Below are 23,911 nucleotides of genomic sequence, written 5' to 3'. Positions count from 1 at the left end.
ATATGTCCTTCAGTTGACATTAATCTTTCTTTAATTTTGTGGAAATATAGATATATCAGCTTAAAAATGTGTGTTTATCCTTTGACATGTGTCGCTGACAGATATCACGCGTTATTTATTTTAAAATGAGACAATTCCTACCTAAAAGTATTTAAACAACTGTTTAATACTTGCGCTATCATAAATTACAACAATAATGTAAACATTAATATTTTTCCAAAGAAAACCCTTAAATATTTGTTTAATTTAAAGGGAATTAGTAAAATTCGAACATTTTAAGTACCTAAAGCAACAATATATACAAAGTAATCGATTACTCACTTAAAATGCAACCCTGTTCTACTTAAACACAAAAAACAGGTAGACAAAGTAAACACAGCCGAGCGCGTCAAATGTCAAAATAGAAAATTTTTTTAAATTACTAACGGCAGTTGCTTGTTTTGCCTCTACATGAAAAGTTTGTGGAAGAAATTAAACTAAAATAGAAAAAAACGTGAATATTTAAATTAATTATTTAGATTTTGCAGTGTTAATAAAAAGTTTAAACAAATTTTTGGATAAATTGTCAAAGTTATAAAAGAACGAATAATTTGCAAGTGTTAAACGAGAGAAATAAGTCATAGATAAATATAGAATTTGGAAAACAATTTGGTTTGATTGAAAATAAAAATTTTTGTGAATAATTAAGCATTTTGTGGATTGAAAAAAAGGCGCGCGGTAAAAGTAACAAACAAATGTAAATAAAAAATTTATTAAATTATTGGCATTTTGCATAGAAAATGAAAATTATTGCAAATGTAAAGGAATTTTTGGCCACACAAACATAGACAAGCCAAAAACGTAAAAGTAAAAAAAATTCCGTCGAAGTAAACAATTGAAATTGTTCACATTGGGTGGAACAGAAAAACATATTCATAGAATAGAATTTTTTCGTTTGAAAAATAAAAACAACAAAACACAAGACAAACAACATGGATATGCGCAGCTGGAAAAAAGTACTGTTGCAATGGGTAAGTGACAAAAGAGAAAATGAAGAAAACACGTTTAGGGCTTAAGAAAAATAACAAGAAAAAAGGATCAAGCTAAAGAAAGAAGGAAAAAGGAATAGAATTGTAAAAGTAAATTTGTTTTTCTTTATTTTCTAGATCACAGAATGTGGTTTTATGGATCGTAATTATTTCAATATCGAACAATCCGATATTGATGTTTTCTATCAGAATTTTAGTTTACAACACCAAAAGACCGCCACAGATAAATACAAACGTTTGGGAGATTTTCTAAAAGGTAATAATGTTCTAAATATAAAATCTATTCTATACTAATTTCCCATTTTCCAGAATTCTATCCCAGCTTTGAAATCAATTTCGATGATGAGAACTGCCTCAGTTCTGCCGATTACATTTACGTCTATTCCCTGTTGCTGCACTTTTGTTGTGTCAAACATCCGGAGACAGTATTCCATGAGATATGCCAACGTTTACCCGACAATGCCCAACAATGTATTGCGGCGTTTTTCAAGGAATTACTGGACACCGAACCCATTACCAAGGAGGCTTTGCGTCATGCCATTGCCGAGGTGGCCAATTCACAGTGTTCACCTCCACGTCTTAATGATTCATTTTCGAGTAGTATAACTAGTGTTAGTGTTGGTGGCATGAGTGCCGCTTCGTTTACACGTTGTGAATCACCATTGAAAACACCAAAACGCTGCGCCGGACCGCAACGCATATCACCTTCAACCCCTAAATCGTATTTGCTCGAAGAGCGTACTAGAGAATTGTATAATTTAAGGGTGAGTTTTTTTTTATGATGATAATTATAATAAACATGATCATTTTTAAATATTTTTATATTTATAGAAAATTTTCGAAAATTTCTCTTTTTTATAGGAAATTGTTTAAAATTTCCTTTTTTATAGAAAATTTTCAAAAATTTCCTTTTTTATAGAAAATTTTTAAAAATTTATTTTTTTATAGAAAATTTTTAAAAAGTTATATTTTTGGGAAAATTTTTAACAATTTCTATATTTTATAGAAATTTTTCGAAAATTATTTTTTATAGAAAATTTTTAAAAATTTATTTTTTTATAGAAAATTTTTAAAAATTTATATTTTTGGGAAAATTTTTAACAATTTCTATATTTTATAGAAATTTTTCGAAAATTAAATTTTTTACAGAAAAATTTCAAAAATTCACTTTTTTATAGAAAAATTTTCAAAATATCTCCTTTTTACAGAAAGTGTATCTTTTTTATAGAAAATTGCCTTTTTATATGAAAGCTTTTCGTAAATTTCTCTTTTTTTATAGAAATTTTTCTAATTTTTTTTACTTAAATTTTCTGAAAATGTATCTTTTTTATAAAAATTTTTCGAAAATTTCTATTTTTATAGAAATTTTTTCTTTTTCTATATAATTTCGGAAATTTTTGAGATCAGTCTTGAACATTTTCTATAAAATTATTTCTTTTTAAAAAATGTGGATAAATCATATGGATAACTTGTAATTAACAAATTCTTAATTTTCTTTACTCGTTAGGCTCAACTTGAAACGGAACGTTATGAGAAGGGTCTCTTAGAAGTACAAATCAAACAAAATGAGGATAAAATCCAAAAATTAAGTAAGTATTGCTTTTAAGATATTAGTTTATTTATGAACTATGTATTTTAAAAGTTTTTATTTAATTAAAATAAATTGAATCAAATTTAACTTCAAAATATAAAAAGCTGTTTTAATTTCACAATATTTGACATTCTAAAAATTATGATTGTTTATAATATCCTTAAAATCCTTTTCAGATCATGATCATAAAAGACTACTTCAGCAAATCCAAGATTTGAAAAATGACATTCTAGTTAAAACCACTGATGGTTCTACGAATCGTGATGGTGAAGAAAATCAGGTAAATTAAATTAATCCTGCAGAAAACTTTCCACTTAAAAACAATACACGTTGTAGTTAGCGAATTTCTAAGGAAGGCAGGTAGCAAAAAAATTAAACACAATTACAATAATTGTAAAGGTGGAAATTGTAGTAATTTTTGAGTAAGAAAATATTTTATCATCTCCATTAAATTAAAGGCGTTAATACATGGATTTTACATTTTTGATGTTTAACCAAATTAAAATGTATTTATTTTTATTTTTGCACATTTTTCTGTCATTCAGCTTTTTTGAAACCGAAGACATTGTGAAAATTTTTGTGTAATTCCTGCAGTGTAGGTCTAGTTCTGCTCGAGTTAAGTTCCACTTCAGTTCTAGTTCAATTCCATTTTAGGTCTAGTTCAGTTTTTGTTTAGTTTTCAGTTTTATTTCAGTTCTATTTCAGTTCTAGTTCAGTTTTAGTTCAGTTTTAGTTCAGTTCTAGTTCTGTTCCAGTTCAGTTTTAGTTCAGTTCTAGTTCAGTTCTAGTTCAGTTCTAGTTCAGTTCTAGTTCAGTTCTAGTTCAGTTCTAGTTCTAGTTCAGTTCTAGTTCAGTTCTAGTTCAGTTCTAGTTCAGTTCTAGTTCAGTTCTAGTTCAGTTCTAGTTCAGTTCTAGTTCAGTTCTAGTTCAGTTCTAGTTCAGTTCTAGTTCAGTTCTAGTTCAGTTCTAGTTCAGTTCTAGTTCAGTTCTAGTTCAGTTCTAGTTCAGTCTAGTTCAGTTCTAGTTCAGTTCTAGTTCAGTTCTAGTTCAGTTCTAGTTCAGTTCTAGTTCAGTTCTAGTTCAGTTCTAGTTCAGTTCTAGTTCATAGTTCAGTTCTAGTTCAGTTCTAGTTCAGTTCTAGTTCAGTTCTAGTTCAGTTCTAGTTCAGTTCTAGTTCAGTTCTAGTTCAGCTCGAGTTCAGCTCGAGTTCAGTTCTAGTTCAGTTTTAGTTCAGTTCTAGTTCAATTCTAGTTCAGTTCTAGTTCAGTTCTAGTTCAGTTCTAGTTCAGTTCTAGTTCAGTTCTAGTCAGTTCTAGTTCAGTTCTAGTTCAGTTCTAGTTCAGTTCTAGTTCAGTTCTAGTTCAGTTCTAGTTCAGTTCTAGTTCAGTTCTAGTTCAGTTCTAGTTCAGTTCTAGTTCAGTTCTAGTTCAGTTCTAGTTCAGTTCTAGTTCAGTTCTAGTTCAGTTCTAGTTCAGTTCTAGTTCAGTTCTAGTTCAGCTCTAGTTCAGCTCGAGTTCAGCTCGAGTTCAGTTCTAGTTCAGTTTTAGTTCAGTTCTAGTTCAATTCTAGCTCAGTTCTAGTTCAGTTCTAGTTCAGTTCTAGTTCAGTTCTAGTTCAGTTCTAGTTCAGTTCTAGTTCAGTTCTAGTTCAGTTCTAGTTCAGTTCTAGTTCAGTTCTAGTTCAGTTCTAGTTCAGTTCTAGTTCAGTTCTAGTTCAGTTCTAGTTCAGTTCTAGTTCAGTTCTAGTTCAGTTCTAGTTCAGTTCTAGTTCAGCTCGAGTTCAGTTCTAGTTCAGTTTTAGTTCAGTTCTAGTTCAATTCTAGTTCAGTTCTAGTTCAGTTCTAGTTCAGCTCGAGTTCAGCTCGAGTTCAGTTCTAGTTCAGTTTTAGTTCAGTTCTAGTTCAATTCTAGTTCAGTTCTAGTTCAGTTCTAGTTCAGTTCTAGTTCAGTTCTAGTTCAGTTCTAGTTCAGTTCTAGTTCAGTTCTAGTTCAGTTCTAGTTCAGTTCTAGTTCAGTTCTAGTTCAGTTCTAGTTCAGCTCGAGTTCAGCTCGAGTTCAGTTCTAGTTCAGTTTTAGTTCAGTTCTAGTTCAATTCTAGTTCAGTTCTAGTTCAGTTCTAGTTCAGTTCTAGTTCAGTTCTAGTTCAGTTCTAGTTCAGTTCTAGTTCAGTTCTAGTTCAGTTCTAGTTCAGTTCTAGTTCAGTTCTAGTTCAGTTCTAGTTCAGTTCTAGTTCAGTTCTAGTTCAGTTCTAGTTCAGTTCTAGTTCAGTTCTAGTTCAGTTTTAGTTCAGTTCTAGTTCAATTCTAGGTCAGTTCTAGTTCAGTTCTACTTTAATTCTAGTTCAGTTTTAGTTCAATACCTGATAATTAAAACAAACATAAATTTCCTTTATTTCCCAGATACAAAAACGCTTACTCAAAGAATTGTCTAAAAAAGAACAAGAGATAATTAAATTATCCGACAATGTAAGAACTTTGCGGGAAGAGAAAGCATTGGTGGAAGAAAAACTCATATTGGCCGAAAAGCAAATAGTATTATGCATGAATCGTATCAAAGAATTAGACTTCAAAGTTGATGAACTCAAAGACGAACTAGAGGTAAGTTAAAGATGAAATTTGGGTATAGAAACACAAATATTTTTCATTTTAATACTTTTACAGAAAAAGGATGGCCACATTAAGTATCTCACCGATAGTAAAATGGAATTGGAACAATTCATTTCGGAAACACGTTCTTCCCTGGGCGATCATGGTGATCTTAATGCCTCCGTTGACTGCATGGATAGTTCTTTTGTACGCAGTGGTCATAATACAAATTGCTCCAATAGCCTTAGCCCCGAAAATTTGGGAGCCTCCGTAATTGATGTTCAGTTAAGAGAAAAAGAACATGAAAATCAACTGCTTAAAGAGGAGTTGCAACATGTTAAACGGGAACACAAACGTTTGGCTAAACATTTGACAAAATTAACACAAGAATTTGATTTACCCATAGATGCCTCTTCACCCAACAACTCGGAAGATTCTGAAGCAGAAAGTGATAGGGAAGAGCGAGCAGGTTTAAGTGGAGATAGTACTCCCGAGGAGCATATAAGTGTTGAGGAGCAATTTAATATTTTCACTAGTTGCATGGAGAAAATAGATAAATTTCATAAAACGGAAAAGAATAAAATCAAACAGTTAGAAGAGGAGTCCATACAGTTGCAATCAGAAAATGAAGATTTAAATAGAAAACTACAAGAGCTTAAGGAAGAGGTAAAAGAAATGAAAGAACAACTACAAGCTAAAGAGAAATTAAATCAGGAAATGGAGAAATCTAAACAAGAAATTGATTCAAAATGGGAAAAATCACAACAGGAACTAAAAGAGGCCGAAGAACAAAAAGATAAATTGTATAAAAATGTACAATCTTTAGAACAAGATAAAGCAACTTTAAACGAAAATATTGTAGAATTAAAATCTTTAATAGAATTACAACAAAAGGAGTGTAAAGAACTATTGGACAATAATACACAACTTAACGAACATGAACAAAGTCTCCACAGACAAATACAACAAACAGAAAAAGAATTCTCCGAAAAGACTCTACAATGGGAACAAGAGCTGAAGCAATTGAGCGATAAAATGTCACAACAAATTGAAGATATCGAGAGATATAAACAAACTGAACAAACTATCAAATCAAATTACGAACAAATGGTGGTAGACAATGAAGAACTTAAAAAAGAAGCCCGTCAAGCAGATAACCATTTAGCAGAAATGAGAAATGAATTGCAGGAAAAGGAACAGCAATTAGCTAAATTGGGTAAAGAAATCTCAGAATTGGGACAGAAAAATGAAGTGTTAGAGCTAAACATTAATAAATTAATGGAAGAGCAGCAAAAAGAAAAGCTTACTAACAACAACAACCAAACGGAAATGGAGGAACAATTGAGAAAGCTTAAAGATCAATTGGTTAAAACGGAACTGTTAAAAGACTCCAAACAGCATGAGTGTGATCTAAAGCAACAGAAATTAAAAGAATTAGAGAACAAAGTTATGGCTTTAGTAAAACTTTTCAATGTTAGCGGTGATGAGAAAGAAGTTTACGAAAATCTTAATGAAATGGAACAACAGGTTAAGGAAACTTTCAAACAAAACGAGCAACTTAACAGCAAAGTACTTAAACTACAAGAAACTCTTTACGAAGATAACACAAAAATACAAGAACTTTCTCAGGATTTACATGAAAATACTAATGCTCTGATGCAAACCCAAAAGGAAATTTTAAAATTGAAGGAAGAAAATTCTCTTTATGAACAGAAACAACAAGAACTTTCTCACAACTTGCAGGAAAAATCGCAAGCTGCTAAGCAAAGCCAAGAGGAAGTTTTGAAATTGCAACAAGAAAACTCTGATAATGAACGGAAAATACAAAAACTTACCCAGGAATTGCAAGAGACAACTAATGTTGTAAAACAAACGCAAGAGGAAGTTTTGAAACTTAAAGAAGAGAATTTAAGTTGCGAACAAAAAATAGAACTTTTGCAAAGAGAAAAGATTTCCATCATGGAAAAATCCAAACAAGATTTACAGGAAAAAGATCAACAACTGCAAGAACGTTTAAGAGAAGCTTTAGAAGAATATGAAGCCTCTATGGAACGTATTGCAGTTGAATTGAAATCCGAAAAAGAACATCATAATAACAAAGAAATGGAATTGATCTTAAAAGCAGCCGAAAACAATGAAGGCAAAAAGCAGCTACAAGAGGCACAACAGCAAATACAACAACTACAAACTGAACAACAAATGTTGCAAGAAAAATGTCAAAGATTAGAGCAATTTGAGTTGAAAGTTCAAGAATGTTCGGAGGAAAATAATAAATTAAGACATGAAATAGAAACCTTTAAACAACAAGTTACACAAAATGCCTTAAGATTGCTAGAAGCAGACAAGGCTTTGGCTGAATTTATGGAATTAACTAAAGAACAAAATACAGCCAAAAGTGAGGTGGAAGTGTTAAAAGCTAATCTACAAGAAAAAGAAAACACTGTCAAGGAATTGGAACTTAAACTAAAGCAACAAACTTGTTATGAAGAACAATTGGAACAGCTTAAACATCAATTGGAAGAACAAAATGAATTGGTTAACACAGTGCAAGAACAGCTAGAAAAACTAAGCAAAGATAAAGAACGTCTTAGCCAAGAAGCGGAAGAGAAAAGTGAACAAATTCTAAAAGAACAGCAAGATAAACTTATGTTGCTGCAATCCCTAGAAAAGTCCACAGATCAGCTCAAATTGGCTAATGAAGAAAAGCAACAACAGAGTGTTAATCTAGAACAAAAATTACAAGAACTTAGAGAACAGTTTGATGGAGTTACTTTGCAAAATACTAAACTTCAAGGAGATTTGGTGGAACGTGAAGCAGAACTGCGTTTAGCTTTGGATGAACAACAGCAAGAGAAAGAAGATTTCCAACAAAAATTGGCCTCGGAACAAGAAAAGTTAACACAAAAAACTGAACTACTAGAAGCTATTGATATGTCTTTAATGGAACTGGTGGCCATAATGGAAAATAATTTCAATTTAAATCAGGAATTATTCAAACAAGACGTACCCAATGTCTTCAATTACAAAGAAGTTGAGGGTCAGCAAAATGTACAAAAATTAAGAAAACATTTAAATGTTATTTTAGCTAAACAGCAAAAACTAAATGAACAACTCAAAGATCTGGCTGTAGAAAAAGAAGAATCTAATAATACTGTTATTACTTTAAGAGACAGTAACAATGATTTGCTTAACAAATTAACACAACAGGAAAAAACTCTTAAAGAACTCAAAGAACAACTAGAAAATGAAGAGCTTATAATGGAGAAAAGAGTTTTCCATGAAGTTAAACGTTTGGAGGGAGATCTTTTGAATTTGGAAAAAGTTAATGAACGTTTGGCCAATGAAAATGTTAAAATACAAGTTACTTTGGGTAATATTGAACAAGAATTTAAGGATTGTAAGCTTAAAAATGAATCTCTAGAAGAAGAATCACTCAAATTGCAAGAAGAAGTGCGCAGTAAATCCTTGCTGTTGGAAAAATTGCAACAAGAAGATAAAAAATTGCAGCTGGTAATCAAAGAAAAGTCTCAACATTCTGACAAGTTGCTGGAGAAATGTAAACATTTGGAATTGCAACTTAAAGATAAATCTAGCAAATTACAAAATTTGGAAAAAGATCATCAAGAGCTAAAGGAAAAAGCCAATAAAAATCAACAAAAACTCTCACATTATCAACAATCCCAACAGAACCATTTGGCGGAACAAAAGAAATTGCAAGAAAAACTTAAACAACTACAAGTTTCCCAGGAATCTTTGGAAATGGAAGTAGAAAATAAGAATAAAGATTTGTTAAATTTGAAAAACAAGAATGCTGACCTCTCTCAACAAAATCAAGAATTGGAGCAACAGCTTAATCTAACCTCCAAAAAACTAGATGAAATGTTAACCAATAAACTAAATGCTGAAACCAAATGTGAACAATTGCAATCAGAACTCCAGCAACTTAAGCGTGATTTAGAATTCATTAAGTCCCAGCAGCAAACCCAGCAGGAAGACTACAGCCGTTTGACACAAGAAATCGATTCTTTGAAGGTGGATAAACAACATCTAAGAGATGAGGTCTATGAAAACAAACAAACCCTGCAGAAATCCAATGATAATGTCACCCAACTTATACAACAGATTTCCTCTATACGTCTAGAAAAGGAAGCGGCCTTAGAAGAGAATTCTTTGCTGCGCAAACAACTAGAGGAAACGGGTAAAAATCAAAGTTCTTCCGAAACCAAAATGAAATCTATTATAGAAAAATCTCAAGAGTTCGAAAGGAAAGTTTTGGCCGCCGAAAATGAACTGAAATCTCTAAAAGTGCAATTAGAAAAAAGTGAAAATAACACGGAGAAATTGCAAGCAGAAAATAAAAAACTGCGTGACTCCCAGGAAAGTACTACCAAGCGCATAGAGAAAATGGCTTTAAAACTGGGAGATTCTCAGGCCAAAAGTGTTAAACTGGAAAGAGATAATGAAAAACTTACCAGAACTTTGGAAGCCCATGCCACCACTGTGGAAGCCTTGCAAAAAGAAAAAGATCTTCTACAGGCAGAAGCCAAATCTCTTAAAGAACGTTTATCTAGAGCCGAAAGAGGTCATGAACAACTGGCTGCTAAAGTACAAAATCTAGAACACCTTAATACCAGTCTACAGGAAATCAAACAAAAACTAGAAGCCTCTGAATTAGATTTCAAACAAAAACTAACAAAATTAGAAAGAATGCGTGATATGAATGAGGAAAAAATACGCAAACTAAGCAATTCTCTAAGTAATGCTGAAAATGCCAATGTTAAGTTAAATTTGGAAATAGGAGCCCTCAATTCTCAGCTGCAAGAAGTCAAGGTCGAACATAATCACGAACAAACGCAACAATTAGAAGAATTAAGCCATCAACTAACAGAAGCCCAAGAATTGAATCAAAAATACCAAGATATACAAGAAAAACTTAAAATAGAAATAAACAATCTGAAAGAAGAGAATTCTGCACTTAATGATCAACTCTCTAAAGCTTCTCTTTCTCTACAAATTACCTCACAAAAATGTGAACGTTTCGCCGCCGAAATGGAACAAATACGTGCTGATATGCTGATAATGCGTCAGGAAAAATCACAAATTGAATTGCAACATGAAACCTCTATACAAAAACTCAATCAATTTGAATCACAAAACACTAAATTGGTCTATGAACGCAAGAATCTAGTTAAATCTCTAGAACAAAAAATAGCTCATCTCGAAGAAGAATTAGCTGCCAAAACCAAAGAAGTCTCTGATTTGCAGCATGAAATTGATATACTCAAAGAAAACTCTGCAACTAATGCTTCACTTCTCCATCAAAACACTGTCGCCAATTTATCTGAATTGGATGATTTACGCACAAAACTTTCGCTGGCCGAAGACTTACGTCAAAAGGAACAACAGATTATTTCACAATTACGTTTGGATAATCAAATTTTACACACTAAATACCAGGAATCCAAACAACGTGCCCTCGACGCCAATAAAATGAGTGAGGAACGCATTAAAGAGAATCGTTTGGAACTGGAGGGTAAATTGGAGAAGATGAAAAATAAAATGGTAAGTTGTTTGAGAAGATTTTTATTATTTTATGTTTTCAGTTTGTAATTTATTAGTTCATGTTTAGTTGTGTTTTTTTTTGTTGTTGTAATGTTAGGAGTAGAGAAAACATATTACACACATTTTGGGGCATCACACTGTAGGTTTTTTATGTTAAAACATTTTTATTTTTTTGTTTATTTAAAATTTATGTCATTTTTAAAGGGATAATCGATTTTTATAAAGCATGTTGATGTTTTTTGGAGTATTGAGTTTTGTCCTGTGTCGACTTAAATGTAAAATTGTTAGTTCTGTAGAGATCACTACTTTAAAAATTAGATTTTTTCTTCAATAACGTTCTTATTGAACCCAGTTGCCTAAATCAGAGCAATATAATTAGCGACTTAAAATGTCTTTATACAACGATTAGCTGTAAAATAACGTCAAGATAAACCAGAACTGGACTAGAGCTGAACTAGAGTTGAACTAGAACTGAACTACTGAACTAGACGACTAGAACTGAACTAGAACTGAACTAGAACTGAACTAGAACTGAACTAGAACTGAACTAGAACTGAACTAGACTGAAACTAGAACTGAACTAGAACTGAACTAGAACTGAACTAGAACTGAACTAGAACTGAATAGAACTGAACTAGAACTGAACTAGAACTGAACTAGAACTGAACTAGAACTGAACTAGAACTGAACTAGAACTGAACTAGAACTGAACTAGAACTGAACTAGAACTGAACTAGAACTGAACTAGAACTGAACTAAGACTGAACTAGAACTGAACTAGAACTGAACTAGAACTGAACTAGAACTGAACTAGAACTGAACTAGAACTGAACTAGAACTGAACTAGAACTGACTAGAACTGAACTAGAACTGAACTAGAACTGAACTAGAACTGAACTAGAACTGAACTAGAACTGAACTAGAACTGAACTAGAACTGAACTAGAACTGAACTAGAACTGAACTAGAACTGAACTAGAACTGAACTAGAACTGAACTAGAACTGAACTAGAACTGAACTAGAACTGAACTAGAACTGAACTAGAACTGAACTAGAACTGAACTAGAACTGAACTAGAACTGAACTAAAACTGAACTAGAACTGAACTAGAACTGACTAGAACTGAAACTAGAACTGACTAGAACTGAACTAGAACTGAACTAGAACTGAACTAGAACTGAACTAGAACTGAACTAGAACTGAACTAGAACTGAACTAGAACTGAACTAGAACTGAACTAGAACTGAACTAGAACTGAACTAGAACTGAACTAGAACTGACTAAACTGAACTAGAACTGAACTAGAACTGAACTAGAACTGAACTAGAACTGAACTAGAACTGAACTAGAACTGAACTAGAACTGAACTAGAACTGAACTAGAACTGAACTAGAACTGAACTAGAACTGAACTAGAACTGAACTAGAACTGAACTAAAACTGAACTAGAACTGAACTAGAACTGAACTAACTGAACTAGAACTGAACTAGAACTGAACTAGAACTGAACTAGAACTGAACTAGAACTGAACTAGAACTGAACTAGAACTGAACTAGAAATGAACTAGAACTGAACTAGAACTGAACTAGAAATGAACTAGAACTGAACTAGAACTGAGTATTTTTCTAAAAATTTAATTTTTTAACAAACCTCCAAAATATATAATCAAAGATGCTTTAAATTTCGAAATTTAACAAACAATATTCACCACATATCTTTTTCAACACATAAAACAACATCATACATCACTTCATATGGGATAGACTTAAACATTTTCATTTTAAGGTTTAAATTAAATTTAGTGTTGAAAGCATGCTTAAAAAATTTAAATTTAAATTTCTTTCTCTCTTTTTCATTTTTTTTTTTCGCAAAGTATGAAACATCAAGAACTGTTGGAACAGTTGAACATTGGAAAAAACGTATACATACATGTTTTAGATATTTCTTTGTTATTGTTTTTACACAAGTTCTATTCATAATAATTCTAAATTATTTTTTAAACAAAAACGATTTAGAGTTAATATTCAAAAGTAGTAAACCAGCAGTGTTTTGAATTAAAAACAAAAATTTCCACCCCCCAAAACAAGATAAAAAATTAAAAAAAAATTATTATTGTTAGAAAAAAAACTTTTCTGTAAATATGCATGCCTTTATAAAAACCAATAAAAATGTTGTAAATTATGTGATGTGTCTTAAATTGTAAACATAAATATAAAAAAATATATGTTCAAATATGTACGAAAAAACATATTTGTAAACTTAATATTTGTTGGTGTTTTATTAATAATATAAAACTGCAGTTGTGATGTCCTTATTTGTTGTTGTTGTCTTGTATTGAAAATTATTTGTTTTCGTAAAGAAAATAAATTTAATTTTTTTCCTAAAAAAACAATTTATTGTATTTAAAACACACTACACTTGATCTTTATTTATTTTCTTTTTTTATATATTTTTTTCTTATAATTATTTATATTATTTTCCACAAAATTTTACAAAACCTGCCTGGCTTGTTGCTACTACAATATACTCACTCCTTTGTCCAATTACAAATTTATTGTAAATTTCTATTACAAAATCTAAAATATTGTATTCAAACAAACAAACAAAACAAAATATAGAAAACTCTCTATACCGAAGAAATAACTAAAATGAAAACCAAACAAGAACGTGAAATGGCAATTGTTAAATCGGAAATGGAAGTTTTAAAAGCACAGGTAAGTTTGAAAAGATACTTTTAAAACAAACTCTCAATAAATTTATGCTTCAGTTTGGTATTTATATAATTTTAATTCTCTTCTCTCATCCTTTAGAACACCAAATACGAAGAACATACGCGCAAACTATCAAATCAAATTGTACGCTTAAACGATAATATTTTACAGCATCAAAAGGAAAATACCATTTTATCGACAAAATTGAAACATATTATGGATCAATTGCAGGAAAGTGAACGTTGTAGTAAACGTCCCAGTTCTATACATGTTTCGACCATCTCATCGTCTACGGCACCAGTGGCAGGACCTAATATTGGCACCAATCTTGCGATGGAAGATGAAGAGGGTGAAGTTTTTAATAATACGTATTTGACTGATTTGAAAAATGGCCGTATGTCGGAGCTAATGAGTCGAGATGTTTGGTAAGTAGTAGTTTTAGTAACTTTTGGTCTCACTTTTTTGGATTTCGATCATTTCAACTGGTAGTATGGGATTTTCTCACACATGTTTCAGCCTTCAAACGGTTTTGCATTTATCAGGTTAACTTCATCAAGCTCTCTGCCCCCTTAGAGGAGAAACATTCGCTATTTCATTGATGATTATCCTCTAGAGTCCTGGTACCCAAAATAAATCAGAACTTACCATAGAAAGAGTATTCGTTTATGTGATTTTCTCACTCATGTTTCAGCCTTCAAACGGTTTTGCATTTATCAGGTTAACTTCATCAAGCTCTCTATCCCCTTAGAGGAGAAACATTCGCTCTTTCATTGACGATTATCCTCTAGAGTCCTGGTACCCAAAATAAAGCAGAACTTACCATAGAAAGAGTATTCGTTTATGGGTCTCTTACAGGCCAATACGATCTTAGATTTAACCAAAGTGCGTGTTTTTATTGCACTCCTCGATGCGTCGAACGGTTTTGCATTCGTCAGATTAACTTTCTCATGCTCCCTTCCCTTATAACAAGTATATTCGTTGCTTTCTGGCTTGTATACTAAAATTGCACTATAAGTGCATTTTATACCAAAAATACATTCTTGCACTAAATATAAATTTTTACACCAAAAGTGCATTTTTTGCAAAAATTTATTTTTTGCATAAAACTGCACTTTTTCGTGTCAAAAATTGCACTTTTTGTAAAAAATTTAATATTTAGCTTAAAGTTGAATTTTTTGCATAAAATTGCATTGTTTTTCCTTAAAATTGACTAATTTGTATTATTATTTTTTCCATAAACTTGCATTTTTCAATAACATTGCATTTTTTGCCATAAAATTTTAATTTTTATGTAAAATTTCATCTTTTTTAATTGCAGTTTTTACATAAAATTGAAATTTTTGCATAAAAATGCACTTTTCCCTTAAAATTGCATTTTTTGCATAAAATTGCATTTGTGGTATAAAATTGCTCTTTTGCATAATAGTGCATTTTTTGCGTAACATTGCATTTTTTTCATAAAATTATGTTTTTTGCATAAAATTGCACTTCTTAGATAAAGTTGCATGTTTTCATAAAATTGCATTTTTTCATAAAATTGCACTTTTTGCGTAAAATTGCATTTGTTTCCATAAAATTGCATTTTTTGTATAAAATTGCAATTTTCATAAAATAGATTTTTTTTATAAAATTGCATTTTTTGTATAAAATTGAATTTTGGCATAAAAGTGCATTTTTGCATAAAATTGCATTTTGGCATAAAAGTACATTTTTTGTATAAAATTGCATTTTGGCATAAAAGTGCTTTTTTTGTATCAAATTATATTTTTTTAATTACCTTTTTATTACAATTATTTTTTGCATAAACATGCATTTTTGTGCATAAAATTGCATTTTTGTGCATAAAATTGCATTTTTTGTATAAAATTGCATTTTTTCGCCATAAAATTGCACTTTTTGTATAAATATAAGTCTGCATAAAATTGCGTACGCCCTAAAAGTGCATTTGCAATAAAATTGCATTTTTGCCCCAGTTAAATTTTTACACTAAAAAATCATTTTTGCCCTAAAAAATTGCTTTTTTTTTGCATAAAATTCCACTTTTTGTTTTTTGTTCCAAATTCCGATTTTTTAATTGATCCAAAATTATTTACTCTTCTCTACTTACAGCGTCGAAGAACTCAAATATCGCAATTCCCTACTACCACCCCACCTAAGAAGTACCTATGCCGCCCAATTTGATCATGAATTCACCGAAGATGATCTTAAAGTAAGCAATCAATTTTCTAATAATTTAACACAAGTTAGTAATATATCCGCCATACAACATCACCATCATCATCATCACCACCATCATGCAACAACAACAGCACATATACCACCAGAAATTGCTGCGGTAGCTGCAGCAGCAACTGCTCCCAGCACTCCTTTATTAAATACAAGACCACAAAATGTTTATGCAACTCCCATTAAAAAGAAAATGAATCCTAATTTTGCCAGAATATTAAATAATTTTAATAAATGATAAAATGTTAATTGACAATTTGTAAATATACAAAATTTTTGCTAAAAATGAACACAAATTTTAATTTGAAATTGTTATAAATAAAACAAAAGAAAATGTTACAAAAATTTAAACAAAAAAATGTTTTTAAAGTTTTAAAAGCATGTTAAAGTCCTGTTAAAGAGTTGTGTGCGTGTGTGCTGTTTTAGAAATGTGTTTGTACTCTATGTTTTATGTGTAATTAGTTGTGATGTTGTTGTTTTTTTTTTTTGTTAACTAATCTTTTTTAAAATTCCTATATTTTATTTCCTTTATAATAATTGATTTCTTTTTTGTTACTTCCCTAGGATGGCCCTCATAGTTTAGACGATAGCATGAGTGCTTTACTCAGCACTACAGCTGGTGGTACACGCAAAAAGTGCACTGGTGTTACTCACTACAAACGTCCTGGTCCTCCAACTCCCAGTAAAAATGGTCGTTTATCATTTGGTGGTTTATCAGAGCCTGGTCGCGAGATACTTAAAGAATCTTATGATACAAATCCCGGTTCTGCGGTATCATCTTCGAAAACACCGGCTCGTTTTAATTTCTTTGCATCACGCTTTAGTATGGGCCTTGCCAGAGATGAGGTAAGTCATAGTTTTTATGAAACTTTAATGTTTTATTTGTGTTGTACTGTTTTTGATAATATGTCAGTGTTTTGTTTTGAATGTCTAAAGAAATTTAGGTAGAAATATGAAAAGTTCAATGGAGTGAGAAGAAAGCAAGACTTTTAATATTCATTAAAATTCATAATTTTCGAAAGAGTTCAACTCAAATGCAGGGTATTAATCAAGATTTCGGAAGACAAATAATTCTATACACTTCAAGTTATCAAATTTTATCGAGATTTTTCTAGTATCACGACAAATTGAAACAAAGCTCTTGTCAAAAGTTTCTCCCTGTTGAGATAAAATGGATCTTGTTGATCCAAAAAAGTTCTAAAAGATTTGCTTCCTTTCACTTTTAATGATCATAAAATAATACAGTTCTCCAGTTTTCCATTTAAATAGAAATCCTTTTACGCTCCACAGTGATACTTTTGCTGTTGTCAAAAGTTTCTTCCAAAAAGTTCTTCAGACAAAAATGTTCACTCCAAATGTATGGAAAATTATTCTAAATGTTTTTATTAGACAATGGTATGGTATTCAGGCTGCAAAAGACGCTCACTTAGGTCCTGTTGGTCCCTTTGTGATACCTGTAAAGATAATGAAAAGAAAAAGAGAGAAAGAGGGGGATAGTTTTAGGGTTAGATCATAAAAGAAGTGTAGAGTAAGTTTAGAGTATAGTTCTAAGAGTAGTTTAGGATAGAAGTAGAATAAGTGAGAGAAAGTTTCGTCCTTGTGGACTAGTAAGTGCCTTGATACAGTTTGGCTTGGTGGTCTCCAGTAGTTGTTCAATTGTTTCCTCCTCATATATCCTGTGATCACAGCAACAAGATTGCTGAGATGAGGACGGTCTAGTTGTAGAAGATATGACGTACGTTTGCCATCTTGTCTGCGAGAGTTCATAGAACCATTCGTCTATTTGTTTTTTACAAGCTTTTAGCGGTATGCCGCAAAAGATGTATATGTCCCTGTCGGCCATTGAGGTTCCTATTTTCGGTAATTCATTCATTCCTGTGTCCCCGTACCCATTTGTGCACAATTGTGAATGTCTCGCCATCCTATTTAAGGATGTCCTGGACTAGTTTGGATGTAGTACATACACCGATCAGGGATTTGATAGCAGCTAGAATATCGGTGCAAATTTGAATATCTATATTTACCTAGACTAATAGAGGCAAGACTCTTATTGGAAGTTTCAGAATCTTTAGACCAATCAAAAGTCTGTTTGTTTTGGAGTTTAGATTCAAAAGCCCTTGAAACTTTTATCAACTATCGAGTTTAATGATGAGATTAAGATAAGATCTCTTCACAAAAGTCCAAAATTTACAACGATCAAGATAAACTATGAGTTATAGATCTCTTCATATAGATTCGAAACTTTACAAAAGTAAAGTTTTAAGGAATTTTTTTCTCTAGTTGGCAATTTCCAACTTTAGAATCTTCAAAGCAGTCCTTCTCTTACAAAGAAGTCTCTCTACTTACACTGGATATTGTATTAAAAGTTCTACTTCCCTCGAGTTAGGAATCTCAAGAGAAACTCTCAACAATATGAACAGAGATCCCAATTCAAAACGAATTTGTTCCAACATTTCTACTCTTGTGGAAAGTTCTTCTTCGTGTTCCTGTTTTTTATCTAGAGGTAATCTATGTTTACTGTGATGTCCAATGTTGTGTTACATGTATGTCTAAACTTTTAGTTTGAAATGTCTTATGTCCCCTTTGTGTTTCATACAAAGCCCCAAAATACCTCAAATTATCACAAACATACAAATTTTCTTTCACTTCCCCCACTTAACAAAAGAAAAAACCCATCATCATCAAAAAAGAATCTGAAGAAGTTATCTTACATAAAATCCTACAAAAACCCAAGAAAAAGGGACCGACTCATCGTCTTTTAACTGGAGTAGGATGTACATCAACGCCACGCAAGAGTAAGGTGCATTATGATCAACGCCGTCTATTAGATCAATTGATGACATCATCACCTTCACCATCTCCTTTAGCGTTAGATAATAAAATTGTGAAAATAGAAAAGAAAATTACACCGCCAGATGTCAGTATTATAGAAACCCCATTAACTGCATTAGGCAGGCGTAGTTCGGTGAGTAAAGCAGCTGCTCACAAACCCCATGCCAAACGTATGGAGGTTATAGCCGGAGGTTTAAGGCGAAGTAGACGTAATTCTTCGATGTTTGGAAGACGTTTATCGAGACGTATGCAAGAGATTTGTACACCCACTAGTGGGGACACCACATCTTCTGCTTTGTCTACACCAGCTATTGGTAAGGATAAAAATAAAAGGCCTTTGGTTACTAGCACGGCCACTACTTCGGGTGGTATAAGTAAATCAGCCTTATTGCAAAGACGTTTACGCAAGAAACCCAAACGGGAAAAGGGCGCAAGACCATCTTTGTATTTAAGAGGAAATATATTTGCCAAATACCGCACACCCAATAAGGGAGCTATACACGACTTGAATCGTTATAAATCCAAAAAACAACGTTTGGATCGTTTTAATCTAGGAAGAAACTTAAAATCTTTCAAATTGGAAACTCAAGAACATGAATCAGATAAAACTATTAGTTGTAAAGCGATGAAGAATATTACTTATGATTTGAAGAATAATAACTATGCCACCTTCAATCACAATAAGGCGGCACTGGGAGAGACAGTAGTTATAGCAAAATGTCAACCAAAGGCACAAGAATATGAAGAGGATGAAACATTTACCTTTGGTGAAGAACTATTTGATAATGAAGATTTAGACTATATGGAAGACTATGAATCCGAAGAAGAATATGATGATGAAACGGCTGGTGATGATGGTGACTTAGAAGAGGATTATGAAGAGCAAGATGTAAGCAAAGATGTGAAATATGATTTCCACCCGGTTAAAGAGGAATGCTGTAAAGAAGATTTAATAACCTCACAGGATTTAGAAGATTTTGATCGTTTTATAGCCAATACCAAAGTTGAAACGAAAAAAGAAAGAGAACACGATGACGACTATTCGTCTCAGGGCAGTTCGAAACATTTCGAAAAGTTGTTAGTAGAAACCGAATCGAATGCACCGTTTGAAGTTAAGCACATACACTTTAATGTTAGCAAAAGCACACGTTCCACTAGATCCACAAATTCTCGTCATTCTTCCTCTGCCTCACATCATAGTCATTCCTCACACTCTTCTCATTTGCATTCTCATACTCATTCACACTCACATCATGAACATGATCACACGACTCTCTCGACTGCTACTCCTCATCTTTCACCCAATAATCCAACTTGTCAATTGTCACGCACCATTTATGGTGGCACTGTCATCTATAATCATCGTTTGCCCAACATCAACACAACCTATGTGCGCAAATCTTCTATTTATGTTAAAAATCGCAAACGTTCTTCACATCACCATCATCATCATATGGATTCATCGTCTTGCAATGATGTCGTCTTGATTACCAATCAAACTATTACCTTTGTGGACATCATGCGTATGTGGTCCCAAATGGATAGTTCTACACGTTTAATAGTTAGTTTTGCTATTTTAGCTTCATTTACCACTCTACTCGGTCTATTCGTTTCGTTCTGTTCGCGGCGTTAGGTGATTTAAAGGCAACGCATATTATCGTATAACTTGTAATTGTCTCACTTGTCACGTCGCGGTAGTTTCTTTGTGATAACGGTGTTAGAAGCTATTCTAAGCTCACACTTCTTGTAAATGTTACTGCTGGTGGTTTATGTTTAATCGGGGTTTTTTCGCTACATTTTTTAACCTAAAAATGTTCCCGAAAATATTATGCGCGATCTCTGAATTTGTTGTTCATTTCATATTCGTGAATAATTTTTTGTTCGAAAAAAAGTTAAAAAAAAGGAAATTATTTTGTTTGTTTGTTACTTTTTATTGTGTTCGTTACATTATTTAGCTTTAAGATATACGATTTGTAACTGAAAGAAAAGAAGAATGTTTATGTAATTATTTCATATATATAATGTAATATTTAATGTTCATTTAATTCATATTGTATTAAAACAAATATTGTAAACAAAAATTAACAAATATTACAAATTGTTTTTAATCGAATTTCCAAAATATTTGGCTTCGCGGATCCCTTAAGAAGAAGTCTAAAGCATTCGTTTCAAAACTAGAATTTTTTTAAATTAATTCAATCAGAACCACTTAAGTTTCCGTAGCAACATACTTAGAACTATTTCAGTACGAGAAGTTTGAACGATTTGTACTATGTTGGACCAGCAACTGTCTCCATAACTACTCCTTAGTTCATATTGCGGCAATCGATTGTGATCTCAATTTAAATTTTATTGAAATTTGGATTAATATGGAATGGCGTAATTTGACCTCTGTTTTTCAAGTCAACTTGTCCGCGTAGTTGACAAAAGATTAGTAAATAAAATTTAGTGTTTCAACATTCTGGGAGAACAATCGTATCTTTATGCAGATGATTCAGTCGTATGTTTATGTTATCATTTTCACTCCTTTTGTACTTGAAAGTTATATGGGACATTAAATTTGTGACATTCTATTGAAGATCGGAGTCCGGTATTGTACCAGCCGGACTTAACTTTGATCAGAATGACATCTGCAAGAATGAGTTTCAATACCTCTTTGTTCTTTCGTTAGAAGAGGATAGGTAACGCAAGTAACGCTATGGTCTTTGTCCAATTGAAGGATTTCTTGGCATTTAAGTCTTCTAGTTGCAAGACTGCATTCTCCTGAGTTTATTTGGACTTAACTTTGTCATCGCTTCAAGAATGTTCGAAATGTCGTAGTTTAAGACTCCGAAGTTGTTTCTCTAAAGTCTGGGCTTCACTTAGCCATCAAATCATTATTGTTTTATTGGTTTTAAAGGCAATATAGGCAATAATAGGAGAAGCAAGTAGCCGTTATGTCGAGTTCGGGGCTTTACTTTGGTGCCACATTAATGTTCTCGGCCCTTTTTTAACATTTTGCTGTTATTGATAGATAGATAGATAGATAGATAGATAGATAGATAGATAGATAGATAGATAGATAGATAGATAGATAGATAGATAGATAGATAGATAGATAGATAGATAGATAGATAGATAGATAGATAGATAGATAGATAGATAGATAGATAGATAGATAGATAGATAGATAGATAGATAGATAGATAGATAGATAGATAGATAGATAGATAGATAGATAGATAGATAGATAGATAGATAGATAGATAGATAGGTAGATAGATAGATAGATAGATAGGTAGATAGATAGATAGATAGATAGATAGATAGATAGATAGATAGATAGATAGATAGATAGATAGATAGATGACTATAGAATAAAATAATCTACATTAATTTGGAATCTAATTTCCAAAGTTTCCTCGGGTGCCGTACAGTATTTAAAAAGTTTATTTTAATATTAAATTGTTATGCAAGGTTGGTACGAGAACTGGTAAAACATTTGACAACATTCTCATCCAGGGTAAAAACACAAATTTTAATATTATTAGAGTTCTTAGCATTTTTTAAACAATTTATTAACATATTTCAATTATCTTACAGAACACACCTCCCAAAAGACGTTTGAGCAATATGTTCAAAAGAAAGTAGTTTAAAGCTGTCCATTAAAATGTATCTTAAGCCTGCCACTGTATTTGTTTTGTGTATTTTTTATGTATAACATGTGATTTTTATAATAGAAATTAGATTTTGTAAATTATTTAATCTAAATTTAAAGAAAATTCTTTAAATTAGTTTCAATGATTTACAAAACTATTTAGTTACTAACATTGTTTTGTATAAATTTTAATTATAACTTTTTAAATATTTTGTTAATAAGTTTTGTTTTAAGTTCAACTAAAATTATTGTAAATTAATTTTAAATTCAAACTGTTCAAACTTTGTATTATTTTTTCTTTATTTTACTAAAATTCTTTTACCAATTTTAACTTTTAATTAAGGTGTTTGATTTTGTAATAAAATACAATATAATAAAAGCAAAAGAAAGTGTTTAATTAGTTCTAATTAATTTCATAGCAACAATTGCAAAATTTCAATAAATTATAAATTTCATTAGAATTATTGCAAATTGTGTTTGTTACTAAGAAAATACTGAAAAATTCCATAACTCTAGATGTATTTTCTTGTTCACATTGTGTAAACATGTTTATTATTAAATGTAAAACTAAAATAACTTATTTGTTTATGTTTAGTTTTCGATCTACTGATTTAATCTTAATTTCTACTATATATTTTGTTGTTTTATTATTAAGCAAACGAAAAAAAGGAGGCTCGTTCGTTTGAATATTGGTTGTACTTGAGTTACATTTATGTTGTTTTTGTTTTTTTATGCAAAATTTGTTATTTTTTAAGTTGAAGGTTTATTTCAGAGAACAAGACAACAAATATTTACATATTTCTGCTATATTTAAAAATATTTTGTTTTTATTTTCTTAAATCAGGTGAGTTTTATTTTTATTTTGCTTTAAAACTATTTACTATGACGTTATATTATTTATTTAGTGTGTTTTCAAAACATTCTAATTAATATACCACATTTTGTTTTCTTATTTTATTTATTTGCATTTATTAGCCACAACAATCCTGTTTTAAGAATTATAGATCTAGATTTGAAATTTCATATTCAATTGCGTCTTGTTTTGCTGCACATTTCAGAATACCTGTTAACATGATTCAGCAAATGTCTTGTGTGTGTAAATCGTAGCTGAAAGTGACTGCTGCAACAGGTGTTAAAATAAAGGTAAATTTCATAAACAAAATAATAACAAAATTTCCTAACCATATAAACAATTTTAATTATTATTTAAACTTTTAATATAAACATAAAATTAAATAATAATCTACAAAAATGTAGGCCGATTTTGCAGTTAAATTAAAGGAAAAAGGGTGAAATTTGCGTCAGCTCTAAAAAAATTTAAATGTTTATATAATAAAACTAGTTTGCTAGAGAAATCATGTACAAAGGGAGTGATTCTCACACGAGCTAAGTTTAATAATCGTCTAATTATTCTATTATTTTTTTCTTTACTTGAATATTTAGTTGAATAACTTCAAATTCGTAATTTTTAAGTTTTCTTATTCCTATTTAGAATCATGTTTGTATAACAAGTTTATTTGCTGCTAAATTAAATTAAAAGCTATAATATTCATTGATCTCTAAAATCTCATGTTATAGATTACAATTTTACATATTTGGAAATCTTGGTCGTTGATATAATCATTCAAAATCTATTGTTTAGTCTAAAATCTCATATATGATTATGTCTAACCTATACCCCAGTCTATATTATAGGCTATAGTTAAGTCTATAGTCAAGTTTATAGTCTCGCCTATAGTC

The 23,911-nt window shown here is 31.2% G+C and overlaps 1 protein-coding gene across 3 annotated transcripts; it reads left to right on the top strand.

The window, feature by feature from the left end:
• The first annotated feature begins 428 nt into the window (after positions 1 to 428).
• LOC119610333 (golgin subfamily B member 1) lies at positions 429 to 22,256 on the top strand. Of its 3 annotated transcripts, none has more exons than XM_037965498.1 (12): positions 429 to 1,010; positions 1,146 to 1,284; positions 1,338 to 1,792; positions 2,536 to 2,617; positions 2,796 to 2,899; positions 5,018 to 5,215; positions 5,279 to 10,765; positions 13,384 to 13,479; positions 13,576 to 13,901; positions 15,586 to 15,685; positions 16,267 to 16,548; positions 22,117 to 22,256. In XM_037965498.1, exons 1-12 carry the CDS (start codon positions 972 to 974, stop codon positions 22,162 to 22,164), a joined length of 7,356 nt encoding a protein of 2,451 aa, XP_037821426.1. In that variant the 5' UTR covers positions 429 to 971; the 3' UTR covers positions 22,165 to 22,256. The 3 variants fall into 3 exon arrangements, with proteins under 3 accessions (XP_037821426.1, XP_037821424.1, XP_037821425.1); XM_037965496.1 differs by lacking the exon at positions 22,117 to 22,256 and adding an exon at positions 18,368 to 20,614; XM_037965497.1 differs by lacking the exons at positions 13,384 to 13,479; positions 13,576 to 13,901; positions 15,586 to 15,685; positions 22,117 to 22,256 and adding an exon at positions 18,368 to 20,614.
• Positions 22,257 to 23,911: the final 1,655 nt, after the last annotated feature.

This window comes from Lucilia sericata, unplaced genomic scaffold (genome assembly GCF_015586225.1).
Source record: "Lucilia sericata isolate MDLA Ls3-8-SP2 unplaced genomic scaffold, ASM1558622v1 Contig001157F_arrow, whole genome shotgun sequence".
Classification (NCBI taxonomy): Eukaryota; Metazoa; Arthropoda; class Insecta; order Diptera; family Calliphoridae; genus Lucilia; species Lucilia sericata.
The sequence above is the reverse complement of the archived record's forward strand: the minus strand, read 5'-3'. Positions and strand labels throughout refer to the sequence as shown.